The sequence below is a fragment of the Papaver somniferum genome, chromosome 2 (assembly GCF_003573695.1).
Source record: "Papaver somniferum cultivar HN1 chromosome 2, ASM357369v1, whole genome shotgun sequence".
NCBI classification, from domain to species: Eukaryota; Viridiplantae; Streptophyta; class Magnoliopsida; order Ranunculales; family Papaveraceae; genus Papaver; species Papaver somniferum.
In genome coordinates this window covers 132,240,487-132,257,645 of record NC_039359.1, presented here as the reverse complement: position 1 = coordinate 132,257,645, position 17,159 = coordinate 132,240,487, and the positions used below count along the sequence as shown (strand labels likewise).

The 17,159-nt window shown below is 35.9% G+C and overlaps 2 protein-coding genes across 3 annotated transcripts; one reads left to right on the top strand and one right to left on the bottom strand.

Moving 5' to 3' along the window:
- Positions 1–6,881, top strand: LOC113351973 (protein JINGUBANG-like). The gene is made up of 2 exons (XM_026595865.1): positions 1–39; positions 6,102–6,881. The coding sequence occupies exons 1-2, from the start codon at positions 1–3 to the stop codon at positions 6,879–6,881; spliced, it is 819 nt and encodes a 272-aa protein (XP_026451650.1).
- Positions 6,882–7,341: 460 nt separating this feature from the next.
- LOC113349150 (protein phosphatase 2C and cyclic nucleotide-binding/kinase domain-containing protein-like) lies at positions 7,342–14,613 on the bottom strand. 2 transcript variants are annotated; one of them, XM_026593068.1, is made up of 16 exons: positions 14,417–14,613; positions 13,087–14,211; positions 12,528–12,659; positions 12,168–12,395; positions 11,918–12,043; positions 11,667–11,729; positions 11,200–11,282; positions 10,726–10,957; positions 10,330–10,646; positions 9,962–10,049; positions 9,790–9,856; positions 9,029–9,324; positions 8,827–8,892; positions 8,517–8,638; positions 8,179–8,335; positions 7,342–7,903 (listed from the first exon to the last, which is right to left on the bottom strand). In XM_026593068.1, exons 2-16 carry the CDS (start codon positions 14,119–14,121, stop codon positions 7,658–7,660), a joined length of 3,258 nt encoding a protein of 1,085 aa, XP_026448853.1. In that variant the 5' UTR covers positions 14,122–14,211; positions 14,417–14,613; the 3' UTR covers positions 7,342–7,657. The 2 variants fall into 2 exon arrangements, with proteins under 2 accessions (XP_026448853.1, XP_026448854.1); XM_026593069.1 differs by lacking the exons at positions 7,342–7,903; positions 8,179–8,335; positions 8,517–8,638; positions 8,827–8,892 and having other exon boundaries at positions 9,216–9,352.
- Positions 14,614–17,159: the final 2,546 nt, after the last annotated feature.

Here is a 17,159-nt window from a genome sequence, read left to right as displayed (position 1 = left end):
ATGCAATTGGACGAATTTGGGAAAGGGATAAACCAGGAGGGATTAGATTGAGCAGAAAATTATTTAATGAGTTCATGGATAGTCATAAAAATCTTATTGGTATGCTTGTAGGTGGAGGCCTGTTTTCCTGGTCAAATATGTAGGAAAATTCAATACTTTGCAGATTGGATATATAGGATAATCATTTCTAAGGCTTATGAGGTGAAGTTTCCAAATGAATCTCAAACAATGCTGTCAAGAAACTCATCAATCATGCATTAATGTTGTTAACCACATGTGATATCCAAAGACATATAGCTCCATTCAAATTGGAAATTTTGGTTATCAAGTCCATCCTTTCTGAGGAATCTGGAGATTTGATAGAAATCATGCTATATCAAGGTTCTCCTAGCTTCATATTAGCAAAAAAAAAAAAAAAAAATCTCCAAAATTTGAAGTACTTCCTGCAAAGATGGAGTACAGATTAATATGGAAATATTAAGGATCAAAAGAAAGAATTGATCTCCAAAATTGACTCTCTGAATATGAAAGAAGAAGATATCCTGCTATAACATGACGAATTTATAGACAAGGCTTCAATGAGGATTGAGATAAAAATTAAGAAAATTGAGGAACATAGAAAATGGTTGGCACATGCTAAAGGAATTTGAAGGAATGATAGTGTAACACAAAGTTTATTCACCAACTTTCCAACGGGAGAAGAACAAGAAACATTGTGCATAAACTGGAGATGAACGGAAAGGACGACTTCATGAATGGAAAGGACAACTTTAGTCAAGAAGACATTATGAATTATTTCACTGAATTACTTTTCCAGCTTACTTAAAAAGACTCATTCATGGAGACCTCGTCTAGACACTTCAATCTTCTCAAACATATTAAGTGAGGAACAAATTTGGCTTGAATGACCAATAAAGGAGAGTGAGGTATGACATATAATCTAGAATTGTGGAAGAAACAGGTCCTCTTGATCATATGGGTATCCACTAGAATTTTATCAAGTGGCTTGGCATGTGATCAAAGAAGATGTCATGGATGTAATTACATAAATTCAAGATACAAAAAAGATGGATTAGATGATCAATTGTGCCTTTATAAACTTGATTCCTAAGAGAGAGAGAAGTCCAAAAGACCTCAACACTTCAGACCTATCAGTTTGTTGAGTAACATGTATAAGATTATTTCAAAAAAATTGGAGAGAGATTTAAGAAAGTACTTCCACAGATGATTTTAGAATACCAAGTTTCCTTCATTCAAGAAAAACAAATCCAGGATGCTATCCTCGTTGTAGTAGAACTTATACACAGATACTACAATCAAAGCACAAAAGCCTAGGGTATGCATTTGACAGTGAATTGGTGTTTCCTAGTCATGCTGATAGAAGGAGATGGATTTGGTGAAAAGCGGAGAAAATGGATTCATTGGTGTCTATCTTCTGCTTAAACAACTTTATTAGTGAATGAAAATGCAACTGAAAACTTCAGACCTCCAAAGGGACTAAGACAGTGAGTTGCATTATCACAATTCATTTTTATTTTGGTGGCTGAGGTGCTCACTAAATTATTTGAAAAAACAAAAGCTTTGAAGATGATTTCTGGATTTAGTAGAAACTCAGACATGAATGTGTCACATTTGCAATTTGTAGATGACATTCTGATAATTCTGGATGTCAAGGAAGAGATGATTGAGAATTTGGTGCTGGTGTTGCAAGTTTATGAATCTATGACAGAGCTAAGAGTGAACTTGGGTAAGAGTATTGTTATTAGCATGGATGATGACCATAAAATTTAGGATACAACCAAGATACTAAAACTGGAAAATAGAGAATATCCCTTTCAAGTACTTGTAAATTCCTCTTTGTATCAAAGCGAAACAAACAAGTTTCTTGGAATGTAAAATAAAGAAACTTCAGAAGAAACTAGCTATGTAGGAAGGTAAATTCTTATGAAAATCTAGAAAAATAATCTTCATCAATAGTGCACTAGCTAGTTTACCAGTATATTTCATGTCATTGCTTCAGATGCCAGCAAGTTTGTATAAAATAATGACTAGTGAAAGACTTTATCTGGGGAGCTACAAAAGAAAAAAAAAAGATATGTTGGGTTACCTGGAGGAAGCGTTGCACACCCAAAGAGATGGGAAGATTGGGAATAAGAAATCTAAAAGCAACTAGCAAAGCTATGTTAGCAAAGTGGAGCTGGAGGTATTCTCAAGAGACACATAGATTATGGAGACATGTAACACAACAAAAAAAAAAGACAGAAAAAGATAACACTTGTCCTAAAGAATACAAAGAGACCTCATGGAAGAGGTTTTTGGAAAGAATCCAAAATGAAAAATGCATTTTCCAATTCAGGCAGGATGCTTGGAAAGGAACAATTCCTTTCAGGAAGATAACCAAGAGAGCATACAAAGTCACTTTTCAAAACCAAGCTAAAGGTGGATGATTTAATTTTCAAGGGAGATGGAGAATTAATATTAGAAAAACTCATTCTATAGAGGTCATAGCTAACTTGGATGACATTCTAAAATTGATAGGACCTCCTCCAAATATTATTAACAAAGATGACCCCATCAGTTCCTCGCCATACGCAAGATATACTATCAAGGAGGGACACAAATGGCAAATGTCAAATCTTCACTCTGGCAATTCCCCTTCTTTTAAACATGTTTGGATAAAGAATGCCCCCCACCCCCCACCCACCTCACCCCCCAAAGGCTTAATTATTTGTATGATTTTCTCTAGATAATGCAATACCTGCAATAAACAACCTACTCAAAAGAGGTTGTCAGATAAGAAACACTATGTGTTGCATGTATGATGGTGAGACAAAAATTGTTGACCATTTATTAAGCAAGTGTGATTTATCTAAGGAAATTTTTAACTATTTAAGGATAAGAACGGATACAAGATGGACATACAGAGACAATGCCTGGCACAGTTTGAAGACTGGAAATCAGGTCACACAAAGACAATAGCTAAAAAGATTTGGATGATCCTTCCTTTTGCAATAGCTTGGGCCATATAGACGGAGAGGAATAGAAAAATCATGGACAAAAACAAAGACATGGTCATAATAGAGACTTTTTTCCAATGGGGTTCTATACTTCATTGGTTCAAGATGATCAACTTCAATGACCCAATCAATAATTGAGAAGCGGTAATTTTTTCTTCATTTTTTTCCGAAAAGAGGCAAGTCTCAGATATATTGATCATAAAACTTCAATTTAAGATTGGGATTGATTATAGAACTGACTCGAAGATTTTCAATAGTTACAGAGATTTCAAAGATTTCAAACAGATAACAAGCTCATTCAAACCAGTTAACATCATAGTCCCAAGCTCTAATATGAAAAAGAATTCCTTATATTCCTAACGGATTGCAAGGTAATATGACAAGTATTATGGATTAAAAGATATTCCTAACCATATAACACAATAAAGACGTTATTAGGATCCTTAAACCTAACCATTTCTCAACTTTTTTTTTTCAAAATCATTGTGAAAATGACCTTGGCATAACCGAATCCATAGATCCATCCATCTGTCCATGATTTTTTAAAGTAGCAGTAGCATAGGTAACAAGTATAACCTAAATCAGTTATAATTTGGATGAATTGGTCTTGAATGGTCTGCATCTTCTTCTATATCGGTCTTGGTGTCTTTATTGTCTTCGCAACAATTGTGTTTCTGGTTTTGGGTATTGTAATTGCTGGTGGTATGTGAACCAGAGTCATAGTGCTTGTTGAAGCGCTGAGTGATTCTTTATTGCTGATGCTACCTGAAGATTTGTTGAACTTGATGTAGACTCCTTTGATATGAAGAGTTTCTGTTATGGGATTGACAAGAGAGCACCAAGAACTTGGTGAAAAATCTCAAACCTTGGTTGGAAATCACTTTAACCGACAAACCCAATATTTTAAAATCACAACAGATAAGATAAATATCTTAAGCAGTAAATCTAAGAAAACAAGTGTTGAAAATCAAAATATAACTAGCAAAAAAATTTAAAGCTAAAAACTAGATCGATAAGTGAGAAAACTATGAAAGGTTGTTTAAATAACATAACCCTAGTCGAAATACTATGATATTTACTAACAGTAGTGAAAGAAAAACCAAGAAACAAGGAGGAAATCAATAGATGATGGATAGGGAGAAGATGGGTTGAAATTCTCCTGCTCAAATTTGCTCCAAATCAATGGATTTGAGAAGCAGAAAACTCAGATTAGTTTTCGAGGAAAAAAAAAGGCTTTTCTTAAATATAATCCATGCTTTTTATCAACTATAACCCACGTAAAATAAGTCATTAATCTAACCAAACAAACTCTTGTAATTATTAACATAACCCATAAAATCAAACATAATTTTTATATATAGCCCAAAATAAATTCTCAAATCCCTAAATCAAAAAAATAAAACAGAGTTAATTATCACAATTTCATAATTAAATTTATGTAAGATCTATGATTTTTTAGAATAATCAATTTAATGTAATCATGATTTAGAAAAAAGAATATCAATCGATATTACTATGATCATGATTTAGGAAAAATAAGCATATCATTTTAGAGAAAAGATGAAAGTTGGGTTTACTTTGTCTTGGGGGGAAAGCAAAAATTAAGGTTTATAATAAGGCAGTCTGTAAGAATAACGATAGAACGATTAGAAATAAATTGAAGTATAATTTAGTTTGGATCTAAAAAAAGAAAAAGTTAAGGTTTATATTTTGATTTTGGGGAAGAAGTGAGATTATTAGTAAAAAAATTAAGACGTGTTTGGTAATTTTGGCTTTTCATTTGAACTTAAATATTTTGGGCTATAGTTAATAAAAGCGTGGGCTATATTTAAGATAAGCCGAAAAAAAAAAATCTCGGAGAGCAAAGAGAAAGTTTGACATGCGGGAAATAACTTGTAAATTTTGTTTTTATCTATTTTTTCCTTTAAATAAAATTTTACTCCTTACATTTTAAAAAAATTAAGTTTTTTTTTGTCGTATATGGATTTTAGTACGCCCCTAAGCAAATTAAACCCGTCAGCAGCCATTTTCTTAAGTGAATTTAAAAAAAAAAATGTATCTATTTATATTTTACATTTATATATTTCAAATATCAAAGCCAAAAAAAAAAAAAAAAAAAGCTAAAGCCACATAATTTATATAATTTGCTACTAGTCTAAGCTAGACAATAAATGGCCTTGACCACCATGGATTGTTGCAGCTAAGGAACAATCAGGACTTTAAACCCTCATCAGTATGTTTTGTCCTTTCAAATTAAATATTGAAGAAGTGATGTAACATAAATTACAGTGCGGAGAAATCTGATTTTCTTGTGCACAAGTACAAGGAGTTATCTTGGAAATGCAGTAATCTTTAAGTCCTCTCTTCATGATCCATTAACTGTAATTTTTAATGCCCCAACTTCATCAAACTACTGACCATAAATGAACACCTACTATAAAACTTAACATCGGCATTCCCTCTGGCCATCATTTATTCATTCTCATGGAACATTTCAATAAAAGATCGCTTTGGAGTCTAATGGATGGAGAACAACAACAAATACCACCACGTCTTTCTATGAAATTAAATCAAAGTTTCTTGTATGATCAAAACCAAAACTTCAGTCCTAGAAGACATTCTTCAGCCTCAACTATGCAACTTTCGGCTCCAACAAGTCCCGAATCTCCTTGGACACTTTCACCACTTGTTCATCCTTCACCTTCGCCAACTTTACTTTACCATTGTGTGGCTTCATTGCACCGTCGCCAAGGAACTGTGTACTCAATTGCGGTTTCTAGAGGTATAATATTCACCGGTTCTGAAAGTAGTCGTATTCGTATTTGGAGACAACCAGAATGTATAGAACGTGGGTGTCTCAGAACAAGTTCAGGTGATATCCGTGCTATATTAGCTTATGGTAACATGCTTTTCACTACACATAAGGATTACAAAATCCGAGTCTGGAGAATGTCAGGAACAGATAATATGCAACCTATGAAAGTAAAAACTTTACCTCCAAATAGCTCGTTTCTTTCGTTCCGAAGAACGTCTTCTCAACAAGCTCATAAAGATTACATTTCTTGCATTGCATATTACCATGCTGAAGGTATATTGTACACAGGCTCCTGGGATAAAACGGTGAAGGCTTGGAATGTTTCGGATACGAAATGTATTGATTCATTTGTAGCTCATGAAGATAATATCAACTCGATTCTAGTGAATCAAGAAGATGGTTGTCTGTTCACTTCATCTTCAGATGGGTGTGTTAAGATATGGAGGAAATCATTTGGTGAGAACTCACATAATCTCACAACTACACTGAGTATCCATAACTCACCTGTCAATACTCTGGCATTAAGTTCTTCACCTAATTCTTTCTATCTTTACTCCGGTTCCTCAGACGGTTCGATCAATTTCTGGGAGAAAGATAGAGTTTCCGGCAGGTATATTCACGGAGGATATTTACCCGATCATCGATTCTCCGTTCTTTGTTTAGTTGCTATAGAGAAGTTGGTGTTCAGTGGATCAGAAGACACGACTATCAGAGTGTGGAGGAGAGACGAAGAAACCAATTTTCACGAGTGTTTAGCTGTGTTAAAAGGTCATCGAGGGCCGGTGAGAACTCTAGCTGCTTGCTTGGAGATGGAAAAAGTTGCAATGGGGATCTTAGTCTACAGTGCAAGTTTGGATAGAACATTAAAAGTATGGAGAGTGAAGGTTTTTCCGGGGGAACAGCCGAATGCTACAAATGCAGAGGAATCTGCAACAACTACAGTATGTTATGACCACAAGATGTCTTCCAGTACCAGGGAGTGTGAAATGAGTCCAGTTTTATCTCCGGCGTGGGTTGAAAAGAAGCTCCAGGATAAACATTTGCCGTAGAGCCAAAAGATGAATAGAAGTCAGGACTAGCTGATTTGAGAGAATAATCCTAGTGTCTTTGGTTATCTAGTTCTCATTTATGATGTTACAAGTCTTTGAATTTTATAGATGTGTAGTTGTTACTTAGTAGCAATCTAATGTTTAGAATGTCTTAACTTAACGAAAGAAAGTTTTACGTGCGAAATGCAGGATCTGTTGACATTGTTAAACTGACATTATTTTTTAGTACAGTCTCTATTGGGCAGTACACTCCCATTAAAAAAAAGGTGCATTTCAGGAAATATAACCTCTTCTTCAACATTGACATGCCCTTTGCCAGGGTTCATAAAGAGGGGTCAGAAACCGACTCGCACAGTTCTTCAGACAAACTAATCTGTGATAGGACTGACTGGAGCAACACCTAGGGACAAAACTGAGCAAGCAGGCAAAACATTGGATACACTAATTAGCATGCCCCGTCTTAAAAGAAAAAGAATTGTCCAATGTCTCTTCAAATTATGCATCTGTGAAGTTTCATATTTCAAGTATGTTTAAAGGAAAAATTACATCTTATTACAGATACAAGAATCGGCAGCTCATACTTAGGCATTTACAAGAAAAAAATTTAGAGCTGAGAAAAAAATTTATTTCAGATGTTTGGAGTGGCGGGTACATTAGGAACCATCCAAGATCCAACATAAGCTCAATCATGAAACCAGTGTATAATGTTCATTTGCTTTTCTCTTCAGGCGAAACCCGCGACAGAGATATAAGAGATACAAGTTACCCAAAGTCATTCACCAATCTTCAAACAGTTCAACACTGTTATCATCTTCCATGTCTCGAGATGGAGAAAATACTGGATTAGAACAATCATCCAAATTACGTTCCATATACTGAGAGATACGAGATGTAATCTCATGAGGAACAGGGAATTTACGGTCTGCAATGCCTTTCCAGTCAACACCTTCAAACCATGGATGACTTTTGACCGAATCAGGACCTTGGCTTCCTAGTCTTGAATTTTTATCAACTTGAAGCAACTGGTCAAAGGATGCACGGAAAAAATAAATTAAAAACAGAAAAACGAAAGATACTATTCGCATCTGATTGTGCTGCAGCAAAGTTAAATGTTACAAAGGTTAAAGAGTCAATCTATCCCATGGAGTAGCTACAGCTATGAACCATCTGGTGTTCCATTTTGTGGAAGGTGATTCATTCCTCGTAACTTTTTGATCAAGCACAATCGTAGTCTGATGTTTTACTTCTTTTAGGCATACAAAGGAAATGGAAAGAAGTAGGCTTTAATAATGGAAACCTGGTTAATGAGATCAACAGCTTCAGGGCTGACGGACTGCGGAATAGCGAAGTGTCCTTTAGCAATCTTCGCATAAGTATCGAGCTCACTCTCCCTCCACGACCCAAATGGCATTTCCGCTTGTAGCATGAAATAAATTAAGACTCCTAGCGCCCACCTATCAATTTTCAAATCTTTTAATTTATATTAGGTTTCTGTATCTATAATTATAAATAATGATAATGAGCACAATAACAACAGTCAACAGTACTCTAACTTAACCAAGAACCATAAAACACAAATTTAACGTCAAATTGCTTATAGAAATGCACAGGCATATATCAGTGAAGAAGGTTTACCAGTCAGCAGTGAGACCATGGCCCTTCCCCTGGATAATCTCTGGAGCTAAAGAGTCGGTCATCCCACATATTGTGAATGTTCTCTCACTCGACAACTTCTTTCCAAATCTGAAATCCACTACCTATGATACATATAAAATAAACCTTAAATGTCCATGAAATGTTTTACCAGCTGACAAAGTCTTAAGCTGTAATATATAAAAGTATTGGCAATTAAAAAAACGGTACTGGGAGCTAAAATGGAGATTACTATTAGTATCAAACACAGATATAATAATGTGATGCAGCTAAAATACATTTTAATATCAACCTGTAAATGACCTATTTGGTCAAACATAAGAACATCTGGAGACACCCCTCTGTAGAGAACAGCATTCTGAAATGTAAGAGAGCAAGTGTCGGTAAATTATTAGTGACCGGTTTTAATCAAGTTACTTGCACAGAAGATTAACCGCTGTCTAGAAGATCTTGAAAACAAAGAAAAATTCCATTATGAACATCAAAGATCAAACCTGGTGGAGTTCTTGTAAAGCCAGAACGACGGAAGCAGCACAAAATCTTGCTGATGGTTCGTCTAAGGGGCTGTGGAGTATGGAAGCCAATGGGCAAGCCAAGCATGTGTTTAGCAATATGCCTACGTGTTTTTTATCTGCACAAGTACATAGAACTTGCGGCACAAAGTTTGATGAACTCAAACTCTTCATCAAATCTTTCTCTTTCAAGACCTGTGCTTCCTTCCCGAGCCCTCTGATCCTTTGCTTTGGAAACCTTTTTAAGCTCAGCATATTTTCTGATAGTGTATCTGGCCCTAAAGAATCATCCATAGGTTTGCAAACCTTACAGAAGATTAAGACCAATAAATGACTATTTCTAAATCACCATACATGGAATTCTAGCCAGAGACACTTAAATACTTAATACTTAGACTCTATCATGTCGACACTGGTCTCTAGCATATACATGGAAGTCTGAACGTTATTTGACAAAACTCCGCTGATTTTTCTTGTGGCTTTCCACTCATCAAGTAAATCACAAAAAACCCAGAACATTAAGAAATTTGAAACCCCGCATCACATGAATATTAGATGACTGGATTGATTTCAATAAGAATGGTATATGATCAGTGGAACAGTATCAAAAATGAAAATGAAAAAAGTTGCTCTAAGTCCTGATTAATAAGAGGTAGTTGCTAAGAGTTTAGAAACTATTGGCAATTCCATGAAATGATGTTTTCTTAAGGGAATAAACCATAAAAGAATATAGCAAAACTAACCTGAGCCTCTCAAAAGTACAAGTCCAATTTCGCCACAATCTGTAGAATATGTGCATGTTCGCCATTCCTGTGACAGTAAATATCATTAGGAGGTACAGATCATATTTTCATCGTTGTGATTGAAAATCAACAGTTCGGAAATAACAATGACATCCGATTGTTGCGAACTTACCAAATCTGAGAGCTGAACCTTAGCTAAAACAGAAGGATCAATATCTATAGCAGAATTCATAGAAGAACTCAAGGTGTAATCCTTCGACCTGAGTTCCATAAGTATCAGGTAATTAGATGTAGAAATAGCAAAGCGTATCAAGACTAAACAACATGCAATTTTCCGAAGTTCATAAATGAAATCATATAACTATTTTTGTCGGTTGGTATGGAACTCAAAAGACTCTGAAAGAAAGTTAATAACCTCATTGGTAAACTTAAATTGATTATAGGGGTGTATCTTCTGGGTAATAATCAATTGATTGAAAGGTTATTGAACGGGGAGGTATAGAAAAAGTAGAAGCATTCATTTGAGAAGATTTAACATACTTGCGGTCATTCTGTGATAACTTCGCCAATGGTCCGATAGCAGATTCAAACTTCTCTTTTGTTATAACAAGACATATAACATCACCTACAGCAGTGGCAGATAAGGAGATGACCTTTTCATCAAGAAGCACCCATTCACCAAAATAGCTTCCTTCGTTCTTCTCCACTGAGAATTCTTCATCATTCAGTCTGTCATTTTCTTGTTTCACATTATCAGATAAAAGACTGGCGAAACTTGAACTCTTTATCACGTCACTGCCACAAGTTATCTTCACCTGACCCTTCTTAATAATATAAAACGCAGAAAGACACTCAACCTGCAAACAGCAGTGAATTATTTGTAAGAAAAACTAATTTATAGTGTGCAGAGAATTACAGAAGAAGACTAGGCTTTACCTCATCTATTATTGTCTGACCATTTGGAAAGGAAACTTCCGAGAGGGAATTTGCTAATTGACTTAGCTGTAAGATTGATAATCTTGAGAAAAGCTCCACTGATCTGAGCAACTTCAGTGATGAAAAAGTCGAAAATTCTGACATGAGGATTCCTCGAAAGTCTTCTCGCCTCAAAGCCCAGAGAATTCCATTTGTCACGGCACGGATGGAGGCCTGTAGTGGTTTGTTATACCTGTATTACCAAACTAGCCATTAGTGTTAAGATTGAACACTGCTGCGACTAGGGATGGAATTAATGTTAAAGTTTGAAGTGTACAATTCTTTTTAAATTTCCATTCTGAATCTTGAAGAAGTAATTTCAGGGGGATTCATTGAAGTGTTAACGCAAAAATCAAATAAAACATGCAAGGAGATAAGCTATAAAAAGCACATGCCTCAACTGTCAAAAGAATTACCAAAAACAGAATATCTTACATTAGTGCCAATTCCCCAAAGGATGACAACTTTTCAGCCGTGTAACGCTGAAGAACTCTAGGCACCTCCTCATTTTTCTCTTCCTGCCATTTAGAGCTAGCCAGTTAGCTTACAACCACAAGAAACTCAATGAAAAAAACTTGCCCTTGAAGATACTATGACTATAATCAAGGGTATCACTTATGCTTAAGAAGACCACAGAGTGGCAAGATCTTCGAAGCAGGGATAGAGGAATATAGGCAGTTGTTAAGGAGACAGCCTAAACCTAAGAGGAAAGGGAACAGGAAAATGAAAAGCAAATAGCCATTGCTGAACATGTTCTATGAGAACTACGGATAATTCAACTAGAAGGTTGTTCCGATGAAGAAAAAAAAGGTCTTGTATACAGGGTAAAGCTGACAGCATTTTATGCTAATAATTCTAGTGAAGAGTCACTAGCCTGCACATCTTTTCCACCGAGTGAGTACCTGAGTTGCAAAGACCTCGAATTCACCACTCCCAACAATAAAAAAGCAGTCTCCCTCTCCTCCCTGCAACAGGGAACCAATTAGACTTCTGTATTACCTGACTCCGTAATAGATAACAAGTTGCGGAAGAATTCTGGTTTCTGATGGTACATACTAGGTTTAAGTTAAACACAGCGATCCAGTATGTCTTGTTTAACTTTTATATGCCATCTCATAAGTTTCATATTATGAGAAAGAAATATGACAATAACCTGTTGGACTACAACATCTCCAGGCTGGAACTCAACTCTTTGCATGCAATCCAACAAAACGTGGCACTGAGCATCAGTGAGCTTTTTAAATAGGAAGTGGTCGCGCAAAGCCCGCTCAATATGTGACTGCATAATTAGTAAAAAGAAAAGCAAAAAAAAAAGGTTCAAAGTTAAGGGAAGGTATTGAAATTTCAAACATTAAGCAAGACACAAATGTCAGAAGATAGAGCACATAAAAAAGAACATTTACTTCTTCTTCCCATGTTTTTCTATGCAACGGTGATGGAGGAACCCACACTTGTCCATTCTCTAGGGAACTTTCAATCGCCCGGAGACGGGTTCGTGACAACTCATGTCTTTCGCGCGGGTTCCTTGAATTCCAATTTATAGTGGAAGGTGATTCAGACCCGGTCATCTCTACAACCTGAGGCAGAGGTCGAACTGCAACATCTGGTGTTGCTGGTTGAACCACAATATTCTGAAAGATATTGAAATGGTTCATAAGGAATGAAATAAAATTTTTAATATAAACAACAACCAGAAAGTGGTGTTTATATAAAAGATAAGAATTCAAGAAACAAATATGCTTCATAAAAGAGATGCCGCTTACATCTGTTAGCCCATTTATATGCACAACTATGATTGTAATGTCATCAGTACGAGTTTCATACTGCAGCCAAAGTCGATAAGACTCGGCAACAATTGCAGCACAAGCATCACGAGGATCTTTAAACTTTGCAACCTAACAAAACAACAGCAGAATAAGTGACATACAAGACCCGCGTATCGGAGAAGAATAAAGTTGAAAACAACTAATGTCACAAATATGATGGAAGTTCATCATCCACAGCAAACACAACGAAATTCTACACGAACTCACTGTTGTATCACAAACCTATACAAAGATATCAACTGCAGTCTTCTACTTTATTTTGTTCACTTTTGGAAGTTTTGACTGCACGAAGGCAACACGAAAGAAGCCAGCTAATCTAGTAATCGTTTTAACCACATAAGGAACGGTGCCATTTATAGAATTTTTTTTTTCTACTATTGTGATCTAAAGTTCCAAGAGAATATATCACTGAGCAGTATATCTGCTTTATTACCAGATGGGGGTTGCAGAATGGAAGGAGACATAATTGAAACAGAATAAATAACAATTCTCTTACCATGTCAACGACAGATTGGCTGGAAAGAAACTCGAACACCCCGTCGCTAGCAATCACAAAGAATGGATTTTCTGGTGTGAGCTCCAAAACAACAATCTCAGGTGTAGCTACAACCCCAATAGACTCAGCAACAGAGTCACCAATACTCCTTGTAAAGGCTGTACCAGGGTACATGCCATTTTGAACCCATAATCTAGGAGGATCCCCATCATCACTTTCTTCCGTTCCCCAACACTTGATATCCGGGTTCTTAAGCCCTTCAATCTGATCCAATGTGAGAACTCGAGCCCCATAAAGCTTTACCCTTTCAAGCTCATCTGTTCGAAAAGGAGTCTGATCAATTGACAAGTCCACAGCTACAATATCTTTCCCCCTCGTCTCCGCAATAACTGCCCTAGAATCACCTGCATTTGCTACATATATTGTTCTACCTCGTACCAAAATTGTTATCGCGGTTGTTCCACTCATGGTATCATCTATAGTATCTTCGTGCAATTGTGTATTTGTAGCCAAGAAAGCAGAATGACATGCCTCCACAGCATCCATATGAAACCTCCCATTTCTAAGCAGATTTTCGCATACTTTTCTCTTTGTAAATTGTGAACACTGAGCTCCAAATTCCCCATGCCCATCGAAAACACCAAAGAAATGATCATCCGGGTTCGTCCCAAATGGCGTGTGAATGCAGAAACTGTCTTGATTTGCTTTGTCTAAAGCTTCTGGGTAGAACCCTCTTTGTGATAAGTATGAATACTTCAAGTCATAGTTTTCTGATGGAACCTTAACTGTACGAGACCCATCCGGTGGTAGAAACTGCGACGACACCCTCGATAATCTAGTTATACCCACTTCAGAATCATTGTTTGTACTCAATTGATTGAACTGATCTTCACTCTCTCCTTCTTCATCAGAATCAGACCCAAGATTATTATTAGCTCTTCTCCCATTACCAGTTACTCCTTTAGAACGAGAATTCCCTGGTGATGAAGAATTTGGAATTTGTCCAATACAATCCCTTGATATCCAACACCCCATTACCTTACTAGAATTCACCAAACCCAATTCTCAAAATTACCACTAAACTCATACTACTTGTCACTGACACTCACTCATTCACTATCCTGTCTGAACCACAAAACAAACAAACCCAGAAGTCCAGATTTTTTCAGAATACAAAAACCCATCCAATTCTACTTAAAACAAAATAATTACAAAAACCCAGATCATAAAATTGAAACAAAAGAATCTAAAGAAGAATCTTGCTAGATTTTTTGAAACAAGGAAATAAAAATATTATCTTTATTTTCTAGAAGAGAATAATAAGCCGTACCTGTATGAGAAGAACAAAAGCTTCAAAGAACCAAAAGCAAACTGGGTTTTTATGTGGATATTCATTCACTCACTCATTCATTAATAGATTTGATTATTAAAGCTACCCCAGGAGAGGGTTTGGTTTCTTTCTTCCTTTTTGCAGTTCTTCATTTCACTTTTTGGATTTTTATTTTAAAAATACGCCTGGTGCGTAATGTGCCACACAATTCTTTCTTTCTAATATTTTTTATAATGCTTTTTTTAAAATTAAATTAGTTTGAATTTAATTTTTTTCTTTGCCGGTCGTCATCGGCACTAAAATTTAAAGCAGACAAGACAAGTAGTGAAGGGATTCTGACTTCCTAGTTAACTAACTTCCTTACTTAGCTAGTGTAAGTTGCAGCAGCAACCAATACTAGTGTGAGAATCTAATGCAGCTCGGAACCACCCATGTTTCGTGGAGCCCTCTGTTCCGCTGTGTCGGTTAATTATACGTGGCTCTTTGTTAATCTATCACTGTCCGAGGGATGGGGAAAAGCTCCCAGTGATGGTTTATCTTTCAAAAAAAATGGTAGGTTTACTTTACGGGGGTTTAAATCCCTTACGATACAGCCCTGAAGACCGCGAAACAATTTTTCCCATAATTCTTTCATTCTATGTGAGATCTTTTTTTGGGACACAGCTATGTTATTCATGTACTAAGGAATAAAGCACTTCCTGACCTACCATAATCTAATCCAATAGTTCATGAACTGAGGAAGTTTTCGCCATCATAACTAGCTGAATAAGTTTCTAACGTAGAATTGTTGTTTATATTTTCTCTTTTGTTGCAAAAATAGAAAACGGAAGTTTTAAAGAGTGGGAATATGTATGGCATCTCCTTTTTGCTCTAGGTAGGCATAAGTCACTAACAACATACTCCCTTCGTCCCACTATTAGATGACCTATTTGGTTTAAAATTTTGTCCCACTATTAGATGACCTATCTCATTAAACAAGAGGATATTTCTAAAATTATCCTTTTGATTGATTATCGTTATCATAAGAAATATGTATAATTTGATATTCATGTTTATATTCGTTATGTAAGTGTTTTAAAATGATTTCCAACGGTATAAAGTTTACGAAAATCTATGGTATATTTTGAGAGATAAATGATTTCTAAATTTTACAAGCTATTATTCACAAGGGTATAGTTGTAAAAAATACTTAAAAACACTCATTTCATTCATTGCCTTAAGAATTGTGCAAACTTCAACTAGGTCATCTAATAGTGGGACGGAGGGAGTATTTGTTTGCATCTGGTTTGAGATCGGATTTGAGACGACTCCTGACTCGAAGTGGGTCAAATATCAGACCGTTTTTTTCTCGTTTTTGTCAGACGTGGCTCGCTACTTGGTTCAGACTTAATCCTCTGACTCAGACATGTTTGAGTCAGGAAATGCAATGTTCCTTACTCATGGAACCAAGTCACTGCCATTGGCTCACATATTTTTGAGTCAGTAAGTCAGATCTTGACATAAAAAAAAAAACACATCGAGTCAGATCAATATGAGTTAGATGGGTCAGATCCACACAAAAAATGATTTAAGAGAAACATTAAGAGGGTGTTTGGATACTGAAAGCATAAATTCTTCTATTTCTTTAGCATTAGAAGACAATTTTGAAAGCATAAGCAAAAATATTTTGCTTCAAAAAAAGTTAACTTTTTTGGTTCTGTATGTCATTTTGAAATTGTATTCCCAAACTAACTTGTGAAATTTTTTTGGAAATCGGAAAATCACTTCTTGACTGGTACCTAAACATACTATAAGAGTTGGCTTTTTTATCTCTTTCTTTATACCCACATTTGGGCGAGAGAATGCATCAAAATACTGTATTTTGTCTCTATATCTCTAACTTCATCCTTCAAACTTTGTTGAGATTCTTCAAATTTGAAGGATGAATAGAGAACCTTCAAATTTGTGTGGTAGTAATATGTTGTTAGAGCATTGCTCGGTCGAACTTGCATGCCTTGCTATCTCAAGCATGTTTGTCAATGTTAGTGATCAAAACTATATGTCTTGATTTCTAGTTTACTTATGACTAAGTCTCGGTCTAGGATAGTTAGGAATAGTTGAGCTCCAAACTCCATGGCGATTATCTTACGAAGACGAAGAGCTACTCAAGGAACCAGTGGAACTTCATCCGACCAAAAGGTATGTGGAGACTTGAACTCATCTGTCACTCAAAAGTCTATCTACTTTATCTCCTACCCTTGAGACAAAAGCCGTATAAGTATGATAGTTTTCATACATATACATTTGTTATTTCGAGCCGAGTTTACTCGCCTATCTTTTTCTCGAAATATGTGTTGGTAAGCTCTTGCTTTAACCATTTTCATCTTTACCCGTGACGAAAGTCATGATGACGTTTCAATCTTGAAAATAACTTTGATGACGATAGTCGATTCTTTATGTCTAACGACTATTATAACATTATAGAAGAATGTTTCAATGATTGAAATATAGAGTTGAGATTACATAACCAACTATGGATATAAGCATATATAGTGTGTTCGCACATTAGTGTATAATCCATGTGCCGAAACCAAGTGCGTGCATATGTGTACACACGGTATTGGTGAAGGAGACAGGTTGTGTACGCGTCCCCGTACGCGTAATGGCGGAACTTTTCCTCCCGAAAAATTCTGCTGAGTTTGGAGTTTAAGAACTCATAAACCAGTCACCTTAGGTACGCGTACTGGCGAAACTTTTCTACCCG